This window comes from Solanum verrucosum, unplaced genomic scaffold (assembly GCF_900185275.1).
Source record: "Solanum verrucosum unplaced genomic scaffold, falcon-dt-bn FXZP01000108.1, whole genome shotgun sequence".
NCBI lineage: Eukaryota > Viridiplantae > Streptophyta > Magnoliopsida > Solanales > Solanaceae > Solanum > Solanum verrucosum.
Genome location: NW_026020274.1, coordinates 1,205,300 through 1,228,059, shown reverse-complemented (window position 1 = coordinate 1,228,059; position 22,760 = coordinate 1,205,300). Strand labels below are relative to the sequence as shown.

General features: G+C 33.3%; 3 protein-coding genes across 5 annotated transcripts in view; 2 read left to right on the top strand and 1 right to left on the bottom strand.

Annotated features, from left to right (window-relative positions):
• The window catches only part of LOC125834031 (uncharacterized), a 509,901-nt gene that overhangs the window by 376,763 nt on the left and 110,378 nt on the right, over nucleotides 1-22,760 (bottom strand). The window lies entirely within an intron of this gene.
• On the top strand, nucleotides 2,639-4,236 carry LOC125834019 (leucine-rich repeat receptor protein kinase EMS1). Its single transcript, XM_049513196.1, has one exon. It carries the CDS (start codon nucleotides 2,837-2,839, stop codon nucleotides 3,980-3,982), a length of 1,146 nt encoding a protein of 381 aa, XP_049369153.1. The 5' UTR covers nucleotides 2,639-2,836; the 3' UTR covers nucleotides 3,983-4,236.
• On the top strand, nucleotides 8,067-18,064 carry LOC125834010 (pyrophosphate-energized membrane proton pump 3). Of its 2 annotated transcripts, XM_049513185.1 has the most exons (15): nucleotides 8,067-8,213; nucleotides 8,807-9,099; nucleotides 10,545-10,748; nucleotides 11,521-11,672; nucleotides 11,759-11,906; nucleotides 11,998-12,130; nucleotides 12,245-12,417; nucleotides 12,958-13,078; nucleotides 14,150-14,337; nucleotides 14,454-14,891; nucleotides 14,991-15,155; nucleotides 15,250-15,405; nucleotides 15,498-15,609; nucleotides 17,242-17,461; nucleotides 17,761-18,064. In XM_049513185.1, the coding sequence occupies exons 2-15, from the start codon at nucleotides 9,007-9,009 to the stop codon at nucleotides 17,858-17,860; spliced, it is 2,403 nt and encodes an 800-aa protein (XP_049369142.1). In that variant the 5' UTR covers nucleotides 8,067-8,213; nucleotides 8,807-9,006; the 3' UTR covers nucleotides 17,861-18,064. The 2 variants fall into 2 exon arrangements, with proteins under 2 accessions (XP_049369142.1, XP_049369143.1); XM_049513186.1 differs by lacking the exons at nucleotides 8,067-8,213; nucleotides 8,807-9,099 and having other exon boundaries at nucleotides 11,528-11,672.

The following is a 22,760-nucleotide window of genomic DNA, read 5'->3' as shown; positions in this document are numbered from 1 at the left end:
ATTCACTTATATTATGAACTCAGGTTATTTTAATTCATTTTAATTAATTTATTTTAAAATTGGATTAATATGTGTCTAAATTGATTCATTAGAAGCTTTAAACAAATATTTTTTTATTTGATATATTATATAAATCATATATAAGGAAAAAAAATTATTAGGTATTGGCCAAATTATAAAAATGGATAAAGAATTAAAATATAATAAGAATTAAATTAGTTGAATGATGACTATGCTTTTAGTTTATTTGAGTTTTAACCTAAATAACTTTTAGACTGGTCAATGACCAATTCATTTATTAACATAATCTATTTTAACATATAAATTCAATCGAACGTGTTCATTTTCTGTCATTTCAATAATTATGCACCTGTCGAGTAATTAAATCACATCATAAAAATTAATCATTTTCTGTCATTTCGAGTGATGAACAAACACTTAATATGCACATTTCATTCTAATTTTTTATTTAGAAAAAATAATCTCATTTTAATTTGATTTAGTTGTTCTAAGTCTTGTTTCAACAAGCTCACACAGTCAATCCTCCAAAATCAACAATTTAAGCGAGTAAAATCATTAGCTAAATTAATTCATTCAACTCAACTCCTCCGTCAAAGTTTCCTTTAGCTATTTAGGGCTTATAATTAATTTCACTATCAAACTTCATTGATTGTTATATTCTATATAGTCATTAAATAAAAGATTCTAACTTTAACATTACGAAATATCATTACTATCTTTAACGAAGTTTTCACAAAAAAATTAAATTAATTTCCTTCTTCAATTGTTGAAGATTTTCTTTGAAAGTTAAAATTTTGTCAAATAAATTGATATTAAGTCATGAATAAATATTAATTATTTTTATTTTTTGTATCAACTCTTGAATTACTCACTCTTAATGTGGTAACCCAATTATATTACTTTATGAAAAAGGATTCAATGCCCAAACTTTTCAAATAATTTACAATTGAACTTTTTATCTGCATTTGATCAAATCACATATTATGTAACAATCTTGTATTAAAGTGAAATTGACATATTCTTTATAATTAACTAAATTTCAAATATCAAGACAATCACGAATTATATACAAAGATTATGATAAGTTTGAAATTATAAATTTCAAAATTTTCATAATCACATAAAAAAATGATAAGCTTAAAACAAAAAAACAACATTTTTTCTTTCTTAATTTTCAATTCAATTCAATAGATTTAAATAAAATATAAAAACCGAACTTGAAAAAATGAAGAGAGGGCCAAATTTCGTTCCATCCGAAAGTCTTCAGTCAAGTATAGCTAGGCTCTAGAAGCAATGAACCTCCCAACAAAAATAAGAAAAACAAGTATTACTACTATTCCCAGTGAGACCTGAGACCATTTTTCTCCTATACCTTTTAGTCGATTTCGTCGTATCAAACTTACCTAGTAATTTATATCTTTTATGATTACTTTTTAGTTGATTTTCGTTGTATCAAACTTATTTGTCTGTTTGGCCAATCATGATATGATATCATAATATAAAATAATGAGATAAAATTAAAGTTTTGTTTAGACATGCGATGTTAAATTTTTGTATCGTATATTTTCTCATAAATATAAGAATCTCATAAGTTGTAAAACTATTAAAATAACCCTAATTGTTTATTCAATTTTACCAAATAAATAAAAAATTATAACATCACATAATAAATTATTACAAAGTTATTTGTTCTCCACTTAAGTAATTGTTTAATCTAACTTTAATAGATCAAACTTTAATTCAATAAAACACATTGAACATAAATTATAGTGTACTATTTTTTAATATAATTTTTTCACATAGTACAAACAATCTCCTATGACCAAGAAGACGAACCAACATTGTTACTTTGAGTCATTTATTGGTCAATATCATCCGCAACTAATTTTCATACTCATAAACCATAAATATTTCATTATTCATTTGGCATTCTCGCAAATAATTATGTAACACTGCACAAACTATGACAATTTTTACTTGTGTGTCAATATCATAATGAAATAAATGGTTAGTACATATAAATGTATGTTGTTTTAACAAAATATAAACTTGTGGGTCAATTTTTGTATTTAAAAATCCCAAATCATGATATGGAATTCCCATATTATGGTTTTTGGAGAATATGGTATTTCATCTCATTATATGAAATTATGAGATGGAATCATCATGAATCTGCATGTCCAAACACTGATTCCATATCGTATATCCAAACAAAACTTCAATTTCATCTCATGATTACATATTATAGTTTTATATCGCATGACCAAACGGGCCTTAGTGATTTGTGAGCTATCACACTAGAGAGAATTTTTAGAGCCCGTTTGGAATGACTTAAAAAAATAACTTTTAAGTCAAAAAATAAAAAGTAGGAGAGACCTACTTTTGATTTCTGACTTATTTTAAGTCATTTTTTATATTGTCAAACACTTCGTAGCTTATTTTAAATCATTTTTAACTTATTTCAAGTTATTTTTTATATTTATCAAATATTTTTAAAAAGTCAAAAATTAATTTAAAAGTAAATTTGATCAACTTTTAAGCCAATTCAAACGGAATCTTACTGACACTACTGTTGTTACTAGAAGTATAATGAAATTCTACTGTATGGACCGTTGACCCCCAAGCCCAGTCCGCGCTTTCAGACAACCCAACATCTTCTCTTTCATTCAAAACCCCATCTTCTTCACCCGTTAATGGCGGCTTCTCCTTTTCCTCCTCTCTCTCTTCCACCTATTTCCATCTTCAATTTCATTCTCATCAACCAATCGGATAAAGAAAAACTCAGTTTTACTTTTAATTTCACTTTATTATTTCCATGGATCCTCCACTTCAAGCTTTTATAGCTGCGGCTTCCAGTTTCGTTGCAGTCCTCTTGATCTTTGCTTCTCTCTATGTTTTCTGCAGAGACCCCATCAAACGTCGTCAAATTGAAGAGGAGACCCGGAATAATCCCCGGACCCGGAATCGGAACATTCGGGCTATAGCTAGTAGCAATACAGAGCTTTCATCCATCACCGTTACTGAAAGTGCAACATTTGACCCGAATCTGGATCAACTGTCCATGAAGCAGCTCGCCGACGCGACCCGAGATTTCTCACCGGAACTCATCATCGGCGACGGGAGTTTCGGGATGGTATACAAGGCAACGCTCACCTGCGGTAAGACCGTCGCCGTGAAGAAGCTCTCCGCCGATGCTTTTCAAGGGTTCCGAGAATATCGAGCGGAGATGGAAACCCTAGGTAATATCAAACACAAGAATATAGTCAAAATGCTCGGGTATTGCTCCACGGGTTGTGACCGGGTACTAATTTACGAGTTCATCGAAAAAGGTAGTCTTGACCAATGGCTTTACGACACGTCATCGACTTCCGATATGTTGGAATCAATGCCATGGATGCCACTAAATTGGGAAACAAGGATAAAAATTGTTAAAGGAGTAGCTGAAGGACTTGCTTATATGCATAATTTGGTTACTGCAATTATTCATAGAGATATCAAAGCCAGTAACATCTTATTAGATGCAAATTTCGATGCTTATATTGCTGATTTTGGATTAGCTAGAAGAATTCAAGGATCACATTTACATGTATCAACACAAGTAGCAGGAACAATGGGGTACATGCCACCAGAGTACATTAATGGTGCACCAATGGCAAAAACAAATGGAGATGTTTATAGTTTTGGTGTGTTAATGTTAGAGATTGTCACCGGGAGGCGCCCTAATTTCCCATTTACAGGAGAAGATGGTCGTGAAATTAGGCTTGTCAATTGGATTAGTGGTATGGTAGAGCAAGAAAGGTACATGGAAATGGTTGATGCCAATCTTTCAAAGGATGAGTTGAAGGAAAGTGCAATTGTTGAGTATTTTAGGATTGCTATGATGTGTGCTAATGAAAATTATCACGCTAGGCCGCCCATGAATGAAGTCGTTAAGATTCTGGATGGAATTTCAACATGTTAAAGGATCGACATTCATTTCTTCGCAAGTATTCCTAAATGATTCTATAAAAAAAATGAGCGTTGTCTTTGTAATTTGAAGAGGCCTTTGGTTGTTCATCTCTAATGTACCCAATTACTATAAGGTAATATGCATTATTTTAAGTTTGTACTTAGTACTAGTTTATATATAAATTGTAAAAAGTAGGGCAAATTGTTGTTTTTAATTGATTGAGAAATGAGATAAAGGTATCGGACATTATGTAAATATTTCATGTAACAATTGCACGAATTAAGATTCTTATGTCCTAATAAAGTTTTAAGCAAGCTTGTGGATATAGCTCATTGACCTTCAATTCTGCCTTATCATGTCTTCCCATTTCATCTTATTTAAGTACTTGCATTAATCCAAGTTTTGTATACAGTACTGTGTATAGTCTTATATCTTATCTAGTGGATAACCTTATTTGATACTTATGCTGGTGAAGATAATATTATGTACTTAACCTAACGATCAAGTCGATTCAAATACCAATTGTTATTGAAAAAATGTAAGTGCACACCTTGATTAGTCCTTTTAGCAAGAATGACATATGAGTAGAGGCATATCATATATGAGCATTATTAACGGTCAAAGTTCCTTTAAGTTGGCCGGTCAAGATATTATTTTATTGTTATTTATAAATCATATGTAACAAGTGCATAAACGCCTTAATTTGTATTTTTTTTCAAGACCGACATATGGGTAATGGGCCAATGGCATATGGGCGTGTTTAGTTAGAGAATACTTTGGTGGTTGAAAAGTTGCCGTGTTTTTTGGCTGAATATGGCAATATTGTTGCATCATGATTCATGGCAACATAGTTCGGAGTTTGGACTATCAAATTGTTTGACCTCTTTTTGCATCACATGGCCTTGTTGTGTCAAATGTACTCTCATTAATCATTGATCATCGATCAAACGTACAAATGTATTAAGCTAGTAGGTACTTGTTTTAAATGTTTGAGAAATTAAAATACATTTGCACCAAAGCAAATGTACTTTCAATAAGAGATTATTGCATATAACTTCGAAAAACTTTGGTTTTGTGATCTGTGTTGATGAAAGGTAAATGAGGTAAATTAGTTAAGGTGTGCGAAAATTGGTTCGGTCGCTACGATTTTTCTAGAAAAACGTAGAAAAGTTTGGAACATGAAAAATTGGAGAGAAAACGTTGAAAACTTGTTTATACCGTTATGTGTATCCGACGCAAAGATTTGAGGCACATGAAAAGAAACATATTTGACCATATAACTCGTTGCTTGAACTATCAACAAGTCAAGCGTGAACATGAAATCTAGTGGATTAGCTCTGATTTTTGTTATTCCCAAGTGGAAATGAGAAGTTATCACTATAAACTTCATGGAGGGCTTGCAATATATTGCAAGGAAGCATGAGCCAGTTTGGATATTATGGACCGACTCGCAAAGCCTGCACGTTTTAGACCGGTACAAACTACAACAAATAGTTAGTATAAATCTACACTTGTGAGATAGTTCGACTGCACATGGTACCTGTTTCCATAATTTCTGAGAGAGGGTCGCAATTCTCGCTCAATTTTGATAGTTTTTCATAAGGCATTGGGTAGTTGGGTTGAACTCAACACAACGTCTTACTTGTAGATCGATAATTAGTCTGAGCGGTTATACTCTTAGAGAGCATGTACCATGGTCTTTCGGGGTTATTGGGATGACCAATTTGATGAGTTCGTGTATAACAATTAGCAATCCAACATTCGATTCAAAGGACACTATGTGAGGCCTTATACAGTAGATTGGTCTTGAAAAAGGATTAGAACATTGACTTACAAATTGGCCTTACCATTGATTTTATTACAACTATGCTTGAAAAACAATGTATAATTACTAAGTTATGGTAATTACAATCAAGTAACTATACTATACAATAATTAAAATGGTATGTTTATTCACTAATTATAATGTAATTATTTGTGTCATGTTACGTTGTTATATTTACTAAAATTAATAATGATTCTGACATATGAAGAATGCAAAGATGATGTGTGGAAGAACGACTCTAATTAGATCTATCCCAATTAAGGCAATTTCAGTCAAAATATTAGATTATGATTGGATAACATCCTTTAAGCATGTTTTCAGTTCGTTCCAAGCTCAATATATTAGTGACAAGTGGCCTTAATCAAGAGTAAAGTGACTAATATGTCATTAGTGTCTGATTACAATAAGCTTCAAAGATCAATTATTTCTGAAAAATTTGGAATTCACAACCGCGATTACATATTAACATATATAACTGACTCAACAATGTACAAATAGTGCTCACAACATATTGTTTAATACACAAAAAAAAAAAAAAAAACTTTAGCGTTAAGTTATAAACACATCCTTATCCTCACTTGTACCCCATATAATTTGTATAATTACAATTGCATAAATTTTCAAAATAATAAACAAGCGAGCGATATTTTTCTTGATTACACTACCTAAAAATTCCACTTAGAACAAAATACACTTACTCTTTACTCTATTGTTTTTTTAAAAAAAAAAATTGTCTTTATAAGCATGCTCTTAGTAGTATTAAGAGAGGTTGAACAACAAGTATGATGTAGTTTGATACTTTTTAATTTTTTAAAAATAAAAATTCATTATAAAAAATGCATAAACATTTTTTTCAATTAAACTTACAAATAAGTTTTAATGTGTGACACATATATTACAAAATACTAAAATGAAAAAAAACATAAAGTATTGAAAAATCGTCTACCACCAAGTTTTCTCCCCTCTTGAGTATTATAGTGTAATTGAATATTTCCCTTTAATTACATCGAATTCCATACTGGCAAAATAATTATCTGACTAAATAATTATGCCAATAATGTAATAACCCCTTGTTCGATTACAAAGATGATGTTCCAAACGTGCCTTAAATTATTTTACAATAATATATCTAGTGTAATCTACAGAATTTATTCATATCTCAGAGATAGAGAGATTGTTTCTGATAAACCGTAATCGATAAATTGTGATAAAAAAACAATTCAAACCAGTTAAAGCTAAAAAAAATAACATAAATACAAAAAAACAACTAATAAAAAAGAACACGTAGTAACCGAACACAAACTATAAAAAAAAATACAATAATCAAGTACTACAAATCAATAGATAATAAAAGAGATCAAAGAACAAGAAACTATAGAAGCAATACTACAACTACTAATATGAATTGACAACAAGACAACACAATACAACCTATTAACCTTTTGCCTTAATTCGTGTCTTCTATACTCTTCTATCTAAGATCATATCATCGGTAAGCTAAAACTGTGTCATATCCTGTCTAATCACCTCTCCTCAATACTTCTCCAGTATACCTCTACCTCTTCTAAAACCGGTCATAGTCAATCTCTCACACCTCCGCACTCGACATTTGTATATCTCTTTTTCCCATGCCAAAATTATCTCAATCTTGCTTTTTGGTTTATGTATCTTGTTTCCATCAAAAGTACTCCCATCTTCTCCCAAATATCTTCATTATTACCCTACCTTTCCTAGTAAATTCGTCATTCTTATTTCCGCAACCTTATGAGAGATTTTGACTGATCAACACTAACTTCGTTCCCTTTTATTTTATTTCCTTAATAATAAGTTCTAATCTTAGCAAAGCTTTTTTGGATCTAAATAATCTAAACTATTATCCAAAAAGAGAAAAAAAATAGAATTTAAATGAAAAGATTAGCGATTAGTGTTAATTTTCCAATTAGGCATATGTTTTACCAAGGGAAAATAGAAATTAAAAAAACTGTAAAAATCTTTATTATATTTTTTTTTCTTATCATAAAGTAGCAGCATATCCGAAATTCTGTCAGTTTTAGGGAGAAAGCCCACATAATGACACGCAAGCAACAACACGTTGGATTGCGCATGTGGCAATCAGTTATTGGATTATGCACATAAGTCAACAATTTGCTACGTATTTCATTTTCACCTAATCTTAATTACTTCACAAGAACACACAGAGAGAAAAATAGCTTTTCCAGTTTCACTCTTTTTCGGCAGTTGCAGCCCAAGTTCCGTTTCAACATTTCGCTTCGAATCTTTAGTCTTCGCATCTGTCAATTGAGATCTGCAAGGATTTAGGAAGTTCTCGACTCCGATCGGGTTGTGGAGGTGGATATATCCTTTTCTCCGGCGGAGTTGATCGTCAGTGTATCGGATCCCGATCTGCGATTGCTGTTCGTAAGAATTTCTGCATTCTTTGATTTATTTGGGATTTTACAGTTTAATTATCAGTTTTATTGGATTTAAAGTAGTTGTAACTGCTTGTACTGGTATTTTAGGATGAGCAATTGTGTTACGTGATTTATTTTTAAATTGTAAGTGCTATAACATTGATCAGTTTCAAATGTGTTTAATTGCAAATTCGTTGATTTTATTTGGTAGGTTTATAGTTTGAAATGGTTCATTTTGATCTCTTCTGTTCAGTTGTTTCGTTTTGTCTTCTTCTGTTCAACTTGGCTGTTTTTTTAGCTCTATTTTGTTTGATTATTCGTGTTTCTGTTAGTCTATAATAAGTTTGGACATTACATTTGATTTTCAACTTATATACACTTGAGAATTAGCTGTAAGTTGTAACTGCTCTACGGGCATTTCTAGGTTTAGATTGTGTTTCACGAGTTTTTCTATGTAGACTAGATGCTTCAGCTTTGATCAGTTTCAAATGGGCTTTCTTTGCAAGTTTATTGATTTATGGACATGTAATGTCTCCTTTCTCTGTCTTATGAACATGTAATTATCTGATAGAATTTTTTTGGTTTCTTTTTCCCCCCAAGACCTGAAGAATTTATGTGAGTGGATTTAATTGTGGAGAAGTAAACGTCACAGCTGCTTCAACACGAGCGAAGGAATTAGTGGAAGTGATTAACAAAAGAAATTCAAAATACAGCGACCAGGTTCAGGGGGCGATTTGCCCCAAAGTGAGTTCAGTTCTTTCCCAGTAGCACGGAGGGTAAATTCTTTTCAAACCGTTGCAATGGATGATGATATGGAAGGAGGGAACTTGGGCCCTTACCAAGATAGACCAAGGACATTTCCTAGCATGAAGAGCAAGGCTTATGCACCATGGGTAGGTTACATTATTTAGGTGCACTTGTTTCTCTATTTTGTTCATGTTTCTCTATTTTGCTCATGTTTCTCTAATTTGCTCTTTTTAATCTATCCTCCTAGACTATGCAAGGACTAACAATATAAACATGGAGATTATACTAGGCTTATTTCCTAACCAGATAGTTTTCAGAGATTAGCCAGTGCACTATGTTCCACTTAGAGATATCTGAAGGAATTATGGTTTTTCAACTCTTTAAAAATAGACTAAATTTTCTTCATTCCCATATTCTCCCAAAATGTAAACTAAATTTTATGACTATTGTTTAGGATGATTTGTTAGTTTGACTCGAGTATTTTGCTATGATTGTCTTCGTTTCTATTATTTCTTTCTCTACTATTTTGGACTTTTTTTCTTGAGCAGAGAGTCTAGAGGAAACAACCTCTCTACCTCTTAAGGTAGTGGTAAGGTTTTGGTAAACTCTACCTTCCCATACCCTACACTGGGTATATTGTTGTTGTTGTTGCGTGTATTTACCCAAAATGAAGAAGGGGTTGTCTTCCAAATCACCTTATAATTATATCACCCAAGTTTCTCGTTCTCCTACTTACTGGTGATTCAGCATAGATACATTCACTCTTTCTTGCTTTGGGGATGAATAAGGTGGGCTATTTCATTTTTTATGCTATTTGAATGCTTTTCTTTCTTTGTTTAATTTCTCGAAAACCTCTATTACAATTTACATGTTTGTTAAAAGAATCAATTATTGTCAGGCGTTTGCCTCACAATGTTGTACATTCTACATACCCTGGCCTCCTCTGAAGAGAAATATGTTCCGTTAAATTTTGTCTGCGGAAGAATGAATGATCTTTATTGTTAGTCGCAGAAGAACCAAGTTCCTAGTTCTCTTGAAATTCATGGATATAGTTGTTAATTTTCCTAAAATTTATTCACCATTCATTTACTCCTGTCTGTACTTCTAAATTAGTAGATAAACATAAATGAAGTGCCTGTTTTGAATCTCTTTGGTATCTATTATCTATGAGTAATAAACATCTCTGCTTTTGAATCTTGCCCAAGAAGTTGTGCCACATCAAGTCAGAATATGATGAAAATTAAAGATGATTGTAGTTTTATGCAGGAAAGCTCGTTACAATTTTGTAATGCAAAGTGAATGAAGAGGACCAACATTCTGAAAGTATGCAAAACTTGATTTTTCTTCTAGCACCAATATTGTGTGTGCCTCTCTCTATCTGTATAGAAATCAATTATTCATTCAGTTGCTTGTTTATAATAATACCCTCTGATTAAAAAACAGTTAGATGTTCTAGTTGTTCACTTTTGCTCTAATAAAATTGTTGAATGAAAGCTGTTTTTAGCAGCATTATTTAATTTTCTTTCTTTCGTGGTTTGCGTTATTACTTTCTAAGTATTTGTTTTAATGTTGTCACAACTGTTTCATGCAGATATTTCGTGTTCTCATGAGGATAAACTCGCGCGTTCTTTTGGCGCTCCTGCTTGTTTGTTTTGGAGCTATCTTTTACATTGGTGCAAGTACCTCGCCCATCCTTGTGTTTGTGTTTTCAGTTTGTATCATCAGCTTTTTCGTGTCGATTTATCTTACTAAGTGGGTGCTGGCAAAGGATGAGGGACCACCTGAGATGTCCGAGGTACAATCTTCTTGATCAGTTTTTAAGTTGTCTTTCAAAGTTTTCCTGGTCCTTCTGTTCTTGTCTGTGTTTATAACTTGTGGATCAGAGAGTTTGGACAACGTTTTCTCATACTAGATCATATATTTTTCTTTTGATATGGGTCTCAAGGTCTATGCAGTAAACTACATGAGTCTAGATCTTATTATTCTTATAGTTCTTTTCTATTTTTTTCATTTATTAATTTATTGGTGGAAGATAGAGGTGGATGTTGGAATTGGGTTAGGTCGTAAGGGAGGCAGGAATGGCATTGTATCCAAAACCTTTGTCTTGGTTAAGGGGCTCCTATTGTTTGAGCTAACTCTTGATCATCATGTATGAGTGGTTGTTCCAAGGGTTAAAGTTGTATGCTAGAGTTTCATCTGCAGAAGATGCTATGGAGATTCAGCATGGGATGGCCTCTGCTTTTGCTTCTGCCACCTTCACCTGCCAACCACAAAAATGATCTGTTCCTTCCATTTTCATTTCTCTCCTCCATGCTCCTAGTTTACATGCCACCTGACCTTAGTGCCCTTCATAGACATAAGATTTTCAGAGAGAAGTCGATTGAAAGGAAAAATTATCTTTTTCCATTATGAGAAATTTAATGTAAAGAAATTGGTTAAAAAGCTTGATGATATTCATGGCAGCCCCTAATCTACAGAAACTTGGATTTGCAGTCATGATTTTGCTCCTGTTTCATTGGAACATGTATATTGTCTTAAAGTCTTGAGCTCATTATTTAACTTGCTAGATATCAGATGCAATACGTGATGGAGCTGAAGGTTTCTTCAGAACTCAGTATGGGACCATCTCCAAGATGGCACTATTGCTTGGACTGGTTATACTAGGCATCTATTTATTTCGTAATATAACTCCTCAGCAAGAATTGTCTGGCTTAGGCAGGTGATGACAGGTTTTGAGTTGGATAATTGCTCTTCTTTCAGAGAAGTTTGAGTTCACTTTATGATACTTCCCATGCTGTGATATAGGGTAACATCTGCTTATATTACGGTCGCTGCATTTCTTTTTGGGGCTCTATGTTCTGGTGTTGCTGGGTATGTTGGCATGTGGGTGTCAGTACGTGCAAATGTTCGAGTATCTAGTGCAGCAAGACGGTCAGCTCGCGAGGCATTGCAGGTTCTTTTTATTACTCTTCATAAGAATTTTCGACAAGAACAATGCTAAGGTCCTTTCTTGTGGAAATTGACTTGAGATCTTTCTGATGTAGATAGCTGTTCGTGCTGGTGGATTTTCAGCATTGGTGGTTGTTGGTATGGCTGTAATGGGTGTTGCTATCCTGTATGCAACTTTGTATGTGTGGTTTGGTGTGGATTCAACCGGTACAATGAAGGCAACCGATTGTGAGTAAAATCTGCTAATTTTTCACATTGTTTTATTTCATTTAGATGCACTTTTGACTTTTGAATGTCTGTTTTCTAGTTCACAATTATGACTTCTACTTCATCTTTGCACAGTGCCTCTTCTACTAGTTGGGTATGGTTTTGGAGCTTCATTTGTTGCCCTTTTTGCTCAGTTGGGTGGTGGAATATTCACGAAGGCTGCTGATGTTGGAGCTGATCTTGTTGGAAAAGTAGAGCAGGGTATACCTGAAGATGACCCACGAAACCCTGCTGTAATTGCAGATCTGGTATTTATCTACTCTTTTTTATTTGTCTTCTTTCATTTTTCTTCTGTGACTTCTGTGTTCAATCATGCATTTTAGTCATGTATTCTAGCTGGATGTGTTATGAATGATCTCATTAAGTTTTACTTTTTGCCCCATACACCTTGCTTAGTGCAGTGGAATTTCAAGTTTCTGTTTCAATTGTACTTTAACTTTGAGATTAGAAACATTTTTTGGTGCTTGAGTAGCACCAATGATTCTCATTTTTCTAGATGAAAGTTACCTCCTTTGATAAATTCTTGGAGTTTAAAGAAGTACTTTGTCTTCACTGAGGTCGGTATGATCAACTGTTTCACATCCTAGCTTTAGTGCTTGCTTATATTTAGCAACAAATAAAAACAAATATAACATAAAAGAAAGTAAAGTTTGCTATTTTAAATTAAACATAGAAAAGGAATTATAGAGTATTGACATCTGCTCCGTCAATTATTTGACCGTAACTGCGACTACCTATACGTTGTGTTGATGTGCCTAATGCTAACCTTATAAATTCCCAAATTTAAGGTAGGAGACAATGTTGGCGACTGTGCTGCTCGAGGTGCAGATCTTTTCGAAAGTATAGCTGCGGAGATTATTAGTGCAATGATACTTGGAGGAACCATGGCTCAACGCTGCAAAATTGAAGGTAGGATGACACTCACACTTGAGTTGACTAAATTATAATTTAGGTCGTAATCTTGGTGGAAGTGTATCAAAAAGGCCACTTTAATTGTTCTATACCAACCGATGCATTTGAATCCAAGTATTACAGAAAAGGGAATTGTTCAACATATGTATATGTACTGTCAACTGTGAGGATGGAACTGCATATCTGCAAATGAAGGACAGCAAGTGTTTGTAGACCAGTGTTGTCAAAGTTGAAAATGCCCAACAAAACGCTGAAGTCAGTGGAGTTGTAAGTGTTTGAGCAAATACAATTAAAACACGTGATTTAGTGAGCACAGAGCTGTTGGTTGTCTTGTGTTTTGTAAGATGGGGACATTTCATCAACTTAGTTCCTTCACTGAAGCAGTGGTTAAGCTGGGCAAAAGCATGCCTTTGGCAAAGCTGTTTTAGATGCTGCTGTTTATAATGCGAGGGGGAAGAGGTCTCGTAATGATATTTGTCTTACATTTTGTTCATCCCATACTTAAGTTGTCATCTTAAATTTGGATAACAGTTGCAGCTTAGCCTAATAGTCTGTTATTACTCGTGTGTGTTGTGGATTGAAACTACCCTGATGCCATAAAACGAGCTCTTAGTATTTGTTTAGCTATAATAAACAGTGAGGGTTTGTGTCCAAATGGAGGGAGAAGGTTGATGAGAATTCATGAAGGCGACATGAACTAGCTCGGGGTTGAGGCTTTGTCACTCTAGTTGTATGGTATACACTAGATAGAATGAAACTGTAACAATTTCTCACCTCTAAAGCCCTACTTTAGATATTTCTCAATGAAATAATTAACTTATTAATGTGCTACGCAAGACCTTTACAGAAAGTAGAGAATTTTACCCAAAACGTGATTCTTAGCTATGCTTTTCATATATTTGCTTAATTAGTTACTAGAAATAAATGTGTACAGAATGATCACCCTTCCTATAATGTGGCTAAATACTGAACTTTTGTTCCTAGAAATTATTTCAAATTCCTCCCATGCGATCTGCTGTTTCCTTAAAGTTATATGTTTTATCTAATTTAGATTGATTTCTTCTGCAGATCCATCCGGCTTTATTCTGTTTCCTCTAGTTGTTCATTCATTTGACCTGGTTATATCATCAGTTGGCATATTCTCTATTCGGAACAAAAGGGATTCTGGAGTAATTGGAACTATAGAGGATCCCATGAAAACTCTTGAAAAGGGTTACTCAGTGACAATATTTTTAGCTGTTCTGACATTTGGTTTGGTAAGTTTTATTTGCCTTGAAGTTAGAAAATTATCCACCATTTCTACCCTTATTGGTTATTTGACTTCCTGTCTCTGTTCTCTCTGCTGATTGTTTGCATTGCATTCCATTTGCAGTCAACACGGTGGTTACTATATACTGAACAGGCTCCTACTGCTTGGTTGAATTTTGCTTTATGTGGTCTGGTTGGAATTGTTACTGCCTATGTCTTTGTTTGGATATCAAAGTACTACACTGACTACAAATACGAGCCTGTGCGTACCTTAGCCCTTGCTAGCTCTACTGGTCACGGAACAAACATAATTGCGGGTGTTAGTTTGGGTCTGGAATCCACAGCTCTACCTGTCCTTGTCATAAGCTTGGCTATTGTTTCTGCTTTCTGGCTTGGTCGCACATCAGGATTGACAGACGAAGCTGGAAATCCAACGGGGGGGTTGTTTGGCACTGCTGTAGCAACTATGGGAATGCTTAGTACGGCTGCGTATGTTCTCACCATGGATATGTTTGGTCCAATAGCTGATAATGCTGGTGGGATTGTTGAGATGAGCCAACAGGTGAGGCTAATGTTTCTGAGCAAAAGCATGAGGTCGTGACTTCTTTTTCTTGTAAATTTTTGTTAGCTTGGTTAGCTCAATAAGCCTTTTCATGTACAGCCTGAAAGTGTTCGTGAGATAACTGATGTTCTTGATGCTGTTGGAAATACTACCAAAGCTACAACCAAGGGATTTGCAATTGGATCTGCAGCACTTGCATCATTTCTTCTGTTCAGTGCCTATATGGATGAGGTAGCTGCATTTGCTCAAGAACCCTTCAAGCAGGTATGGAATTGCTATGACTTTCTATTTGGCCTTTTTAAATTTTAACTACGTTAACTATACAGTTGCAGTACCAAGACTTTTTATTAATATGCAGGTTGACATAGCGATACCTGAAGTATTTGTTGGTGGTTTACTGGGTTCTATGCTCATCTTTCTGTTCAGTGCCTGGGCGTGTGCAGCTGTTGGTCGAACTGCTCAGGAAGTAGTCAATGAAGTAAGAAGACAGTTTATTGAGAGGCCTGGTATCATGGTTAGTAGGATTACCTTTCAGAAGGTTGCCTTGTGTTGCAAAATGCTCATGGCAAGGCTGAAGTTAATGCATGTTACTTTTACTGGTGGCAGGATTATAAGGAGAAGCCAGATTATGGTCGATGTGTGTCCATTGTTGCGTCTGCGTCTTTGAAGGAGATGATTAAACCTGGAGCCCTAGCTATCATATCCCCCACAGTTGTTGGTGAGTCTTGCACTTAGAACGATTTTCCTTCTACAAAATCCCATAGAACTGACCTGCAAGGGTGACCGAGCTTGTTGAGCAGGGGATCTCCCAAATGGCGGGGGGTCTCAGGTTTGAACCTTGCGTGCTTTCTCAATCGAGCTCGTCACACAGGACTTGCCTAGTGCGATTTACCTTTTCTGTATGGTTTGCGAGCTATTAGACTAGAGTGAGGTTTACCTTGTGCGCATCCAAAAGGGTAGCAACTGCGGGTTCCTATGTCATAAAAAATAAAATTAACTGCATGTTTTCTGTAATCTGGAAGCATAAATCTGTAGCTATCACTGGTGTTCAGGCGATATGTATCGCTACCAGGTCAACTTAGTTTGGGTCCTTGAGAACTCTTCTTTGAACTTTGTAGTCTTGTATAATATTTAGTTATAATACACATGTTCCTCCCTGGATTGTCCAGTTTTTCAGATGCACACCCAAACTTTGCAGGGGGTCCTATTATCCCCTTGGACACCTTCTGAAATGGAATAAATATCCCCGTCAGTGATGATGTGGCACAAAAAGTGAGCCTCACACTGTGAGAGGTTTGAGGCAAAAAAGAAGTTAAGATTAACTTATGTGTACAAGTGTCGATTTTAATTCAATACTTATATAATTAATTATACTTAATTGATTAATAAATGATTTTCTCTTGCCCCTTTTGCCCTTCCCTTCTTTTTCCAAATTTCATCTCTAAAACTCAGCCATAGTGCCAGCCAACCATTCGCGCTCCTGCCATCTCTTTTTATTTTATTTTTTTATTTTTTATTTCAAGTGACATGGAACATATGACCCCCACCCCGGCAAAGTTTAAGTGTGCCACTGAAAAATCCGGAAAAGTCGGGGTTAAATGTGTATTATCCCTAATATCTATCTTCCTGAAATAATCTTTGTTGTGGATTTATTCAATGAGTTTGTTGATCTTGTCACATATTTGCTCTCATCTGCATCTGCTTGCATTTTCTGTGTAATGTCTCGGTAATTTATATCTACTTTAACTCATAAGAACCTAACATATCAGGTCTATCTTTTCTTTTTTCTACCTTTTTAAATATTTTGTTCGTGGTTTAAATAGATTCCACATGGTCCTTTGTTTTAAAGTTTAGCACTTGATATTGCAAAGTAACAACTTGCTTAGAATTGCAAACTGTGTCGTGAGGTGAGGTATCACTTAGACTACATCTGTGCAAATCCACCCATCTTTTTCTGCTGAACCATGAAACATCTGACACTCATCCAAATTCTATCCATTCACCACGTTGCGTGATTTTCTGTTTGATTATTTACCGCAGCAGTGTTTGTACTGTATGTTCGTCTGAATATAGTACACGTCAATTATTTTGTCATCCTTCCTGTTAGTTTACTTGGTATTGTCTGTGTGTGCACACTCTGTAGTTTATCTCTTTGGTGAGTGGTGATCTCTTCTTCACCAAACATTACAAGTAAATCTGAGGAGAATACTTTGCAATCTGTTTATTTCCATCAGTTCAGTTGTGCGGGAAAATTCTAATTCTTAATAGATGTCTTTAAGTCTCTGTTTCATATCTTCTTGATCTCAGTTTTGAATATTGAGTTTATTATATCATCTTGATCTCCGTATAGGTGTTCTTTTCCGCATTTTGGGCTACTACACGGGGCATCCTCTTCTTGGGGCTAAAGTTGTAGCTTCCATGTTGATGTTTGCCACGGTTTCTGGTATCCTTATGGCTCTTTTCCTCAACACTGCTGGTGGAGCCTGGGATAATGCAAAGAAATACATAGAAACAGGTGCTCTTGGAGGCAAGGGGAGTGAAACCCACAAAGCAGCAATTACTGGAGACACGTAAGTGTTCTTAAATGATTCACATGTTCTCAAGCTATGTTGCTTGTATTCTTCAAAAATGTGACCGTATCTTCCAGTGGCGGCATTTTTGAAGGATCTTAGCAAAAATAGTTCTCAAGTGTTGGTAGAATCGTGTTACTCATAGGTCATTTCATGCAAGCTTTGCCAAGTGCATTCATTGTTTTACTAGTGCCTGCTTGATTGTTCTAAATACTCATCTAGTCATAACAATAGATCTTCTTAGAAAGCAAAACTACACGTATCGCGTTGCAGATTTCTTACAATTTCTTCTGTTTCAGGGTAGGAGATCCATTCAAAGATACAGCCGGACCTTCTCTCCATGTACTAATCAAAATGCTTGCAACAATAACTCTTGTGATGGCTCCTATCTTTCTGTGAGAGTTAAATTTAAGCGATTTTTAAATATACGGCACAAGTCTCTAGGAGCTTTTCTGTGTTCACTGGATATATGAGGAGAGATGTACTTTCTGGTTTACATAACGGAAACCACATTTTTTGGGTACATGAATTTCTAACTATACAGGCAACTCTCTTTTTAGTTATAGATTTCTGAATTCTCAATTTAGAGCTTTCTTTAGCTTCCCATACTTGTACTTGGTTGCTATGTTCTTTCATGGGTTGTTTTTCGTTTCCTTTTACATATTTTTTCCTAATGGTACTAGAGTAAGGTCTTTGAATATGATACAACTATAGTGTTTGGTTGGGAATAAGTTATCTTAGGATTAAACTATCCTAGGATAAGTTACCCTGATTTGATCTTGAATGCCCTGCACTTCTGAACCTAATTGCCACACACCACCCGTAGCTCTGCTCCTGTTCATTTGGGGTAAGCTCTTTCTCCTAAGGATTTTTTTTTTTCATATTCAGTGTTTGAATTTGAAATTTCTTGTTAAGGGAGGACAATTCTAGGTCTTTTGATATAGCGGCTATTGTAATAGTTAAATTACATTAAGTAATTTTAATTTCATATAATAAATATTAAGTGACCATATATAAAGTAACACATACAAAGAAAAGTATGCTTTATAAAGATTTACATGACTGCAAAAGTTAAAGAAAAACTTTGGGTCTAATGATGACCCATTACATATTTTAAATGTGGAGCTAGCGCATAATAAATTGATGGATGCACTGATATAATTATTTCCTAGGTTGAAGGAATCCAATTAGATTAAGCTTTATGAACAAAAAAAATAAATAACAAAAGTTAAAGTGGCATATAGGATTAGGTGAGGAAGACCTTTAATTGTGGTCGTTGGCTTCATTCATTCCCTCGTTTTCTATTACTCCCTCCATCCCATTTTATATGTCATCCCTTTCTATAAATAGCTGGATTACAATACTTTTCATTTTATAAAATTTATGCATATTTTGCCTATTATATCCTTGATAGAGTAGTTAATTAATCTTGAAAATATATTCATCATTCATTATAGAGTTATTTAAGAAAACATTAAATAAGGGTAGAAGGTTAAGTCACATAATTTCTTAATGCAAGTGAAAAGTAGAAATGTGACATATAAAATGGGACGAAGGGAATACCTGTCTATTTAATATTTATGCGGTTCTCAAAGAAATTATAAATTAATTACTTATTTATCTTTTAAAGATTTTAGTACACTTTATTTATGTGTCTTATTCATCAGTATCTTAATAATGGTATTACTTTTTTAAAAGATAACAATAACAATATTTATTCCAACAAGAATTAATTTTAAGAGCAAAATAAAAATAATTAATTAATTATTTTGATTTTATAAATTAATAAGTAATTTTAAATAAATAATTTAAGAACGTGAACAAATAATATAAGACCAAGAAAGTACATATTTTTATTGTCAATCGCACGCGGGCGGCCAAAATATTTACTCCTAGACAGCTAGACAAGTTGTCTAAAAAGAAATCAACACGATTAATACTATTGCATTCATACTAATTCCATCATTCCATGGACCATCATTATATTGCATGGAAGTATAATATATGAATGAGGTGGCAGGTGAGGCCTTCGTGTGGCGGACAAAGAGGTAAGATTGAGATGATTTAGATATGTGAAGAGAAGATGTACGGATTTCTCAGTGAGAAAGTGTGTGAGGTTGATTATATATAGTGGATAATGGGTATAAGAAGAGGTAGAAGTAGACTGAAGCAGAGAGGTCTTTGAGAGAGATGATTAGACATGATATGACATACCTGCAACTTATCAAAGACATGACTTTAGATAGAAAAACTTGGAGGTCGAAGATTAGGCTAGAAGATATTACTAGAAGAGTTTTTGGCTAAAAACATTCTTAAACTATACCCCCAATTTAAACTACATCCTTAAATTATTCTTCTTAACAAAAAACATCCTCCAAGTATTTAAAACTTAACAACTTTCATCCCTCTATTTAAATTTATCAAAAATTTAGCGAATTCCACACAAAAACATATTCAATTCATACTATTCTCATAAAAAAAATCTACAATATTATTACCGGTCAGAAAAAGTATCCAAAAAAATTAAAAAAGATTGAGACTCATGTTTGCTGTTAAAATAACAATGTTAGGACGGTGTAAGTCTATGAGGAGATATGATCTTTACTTCTCCTTTACCAACTAAATGAAGTTGAAGCTTAATTTCACACCATCTTCACCTTGCAAAGTCAAAATGTCATTAGATCAATAATTTTTTGGGGCAAATTAATAATTGAAGTGATCAAGATTCAGCTAATTTTGATCTCTAGTACTCAAGTTTTGTTTTCCATTATTAGAAGTAAAAGTCTTCGATCAACACCACTTTTTGCAGATTAAATGAAAAAAAACATTTCCATTGATAATTCTTTGATATCAAATCAAATGAAAAATAAATAAAAACAAAATTGCTAATTAAAAGGAAGACAATGCAAAACGTTGTTACTAAATAAAATTATAATATTATTTTAGATGTATGTCGAATGAACAAAATTGATTTATTGGGGTGATTTAGGGAGTTTAAGTTGTTGAGAGTAGTGTGCACCGTACATGTTGTGAAGAATTTGTTAGTTTTTGACAAATTTTAACAAAAGGATGAAAGTTGTCAAATTTTAAATAATTGAGGGATGTTTTCTGTTAAGAAAAATAATTTAAGGATGTAGTTTAAGTTGAGGGTATAGTTTAAGGATGTTTTTAGCCAAAAACTCTTAATAGGTAGTCGAATGTTGTCTAGTTCTCTTATTAGTATATTTGCAGGAATTAACAAATTATTTGTTATTGCTATTTGTTCTCTTCTTACTGGTTTACAAATGTAACATGACCTCTTCGCTATTATATTTACTTCACATACTTGATTTATAATATACTTACTCTAGTCGAAGTTCTATTGAAAACATCATATCTATCCTTTCAAGATACAAGTAAAGCTGCATACAATACATAATGATGAATTATAACACTTACCCAACTGACCAAAGTCTCAATTATTTATTCTCAAAATTTTAAATATAATTTCTGAACTTTAGTTCTTAGAGCCCGTTTGAATTGACTTAAAAAGAATAACTTTTTAAAGTGCTGAAACTTATTTTTAAAATAAGTAGTTATTTGTTTGGATAAAAGTGTTGCAGTTGAAAAAAAAGTTGTTGATGTGTTTGACAAATAAGTGTAGATAAAAACTTTTTTTTTATCAAAATGTCTGAAATACCCTTAAAACTGTTAAACATGATCCAAAAAAAAAAAACACAAAACAGGATCAGCGACATAAGACAAAAAAAAAACATAAAAATAAAAAAAACAAAAATCGAAAGATAATCAAGAAAAAACTTAAAACTGTTCATTATTTTCCTACATCTGATACCATTGCTATCAATCGAGAGAAAAGGAAGAAAGCTAATAGAAAAATAACTTACTTCACGCTTTAGATCTTCACCCTTCAAATCGAGAGAAAAGGAAGAACGCTTCCCGCTTCCAGCCGCACAAACGTGAAAAAGAAAATTGAGGTAAAGAAATGTTAGGGTTTTAAGGGCAATTTGGGAATTGTGTAAAAGAATTAAGGGCAAAAAGGTAATATACTTGGTCAACATAAAATGGTTTTTAAGTTTTTTAAAAAAAAAGTAGCCCTCACCCTACTTTTAACTTTTGACTTAAAATAAGCCAAAAGTGACTTATTTTAAGTCACTTTGATAATTGCCAAACAGTCTAATAAGTCAAAAACTGACTTTTAAGTCAGTTTGACCAACTTAAAAGCCCATCCAAACGGGCACTTATTTTCTTTTGGAGAGATTAAATATGTTAGGAAGTAGGGGTGTACAAAACCGAATCAAACCGCAAATCGAGTCAAACCGGAAAAAAAAACCGACTAGTGGTTGGTTTGACTTGGTTTGGTGTTGAAAAAAAAAGGCGACTATATTTGGGTTGGTTTGGTTTTAACTAAAAAAAAGCCAACCCGAGACCAAACCAACCTGACATTATATATATAATTTTAAAATTTTATTTTATACATAAAAATATTTACTTTGATATAATTTTTAAATATTTCTTATACTTTTTCATAGTTTTTATCTTTTAATATATTATTTCAAGTTTGAAACTTAGAATTTTGAGTGGATCCATAAAGATTATAGTCCATAGATGTTGGTAATTATAATAAAACTTAAATCAAATTAATATTAATGCAAAAAGAAAATCAATTTAACACTAAGAATGACAATAATATTGAATATTTGTTCTTTGGTTTTTCATTGGTTTAGACAATTAAAGTACATTCTTTAATTTTAATTTCCTTTAATATTTAGTCATGTAACTAATACCTATTAAACTTATTTTAGCATGATTTAGTACTTTTAAATTATGATCATTTTCATTATGACTTGTTAATTTGCAATATTTGTTTTATGCGATTTCATTATTATTATTATTTTTGGATATTTTAGTGTCATTAATCATATCATTGTTTGTGTTGTATTCTTAAGAAACACCTTAGATAGTTGTATTTTGGTAGGACTGAAGAAATATTTGAAGTACAAGTAAATTATATGTTTGTATGAATACTTTAGCGGAAAAACCCGAAAAAACTCGAAAACCCGAAAAAATCCGAAAAAACCCGAGGTTGAAAAACCCAAGTTTTATTGGTTTGGTTTGGTTTATAGATTTAAAAATCCAACACAAATAATTTGATTTGATATTTGAAAAACCCGAATCAACCCGACTATGTACACCCCTATTAGGAAGTGTCTGAGAGGGAAATGAACATAACAAGCCAAGAAGCGAAGGATTTTTTATATTTGGTTTTTTACAAAGTTTCCTTCTATGCGATGGGTTGGGC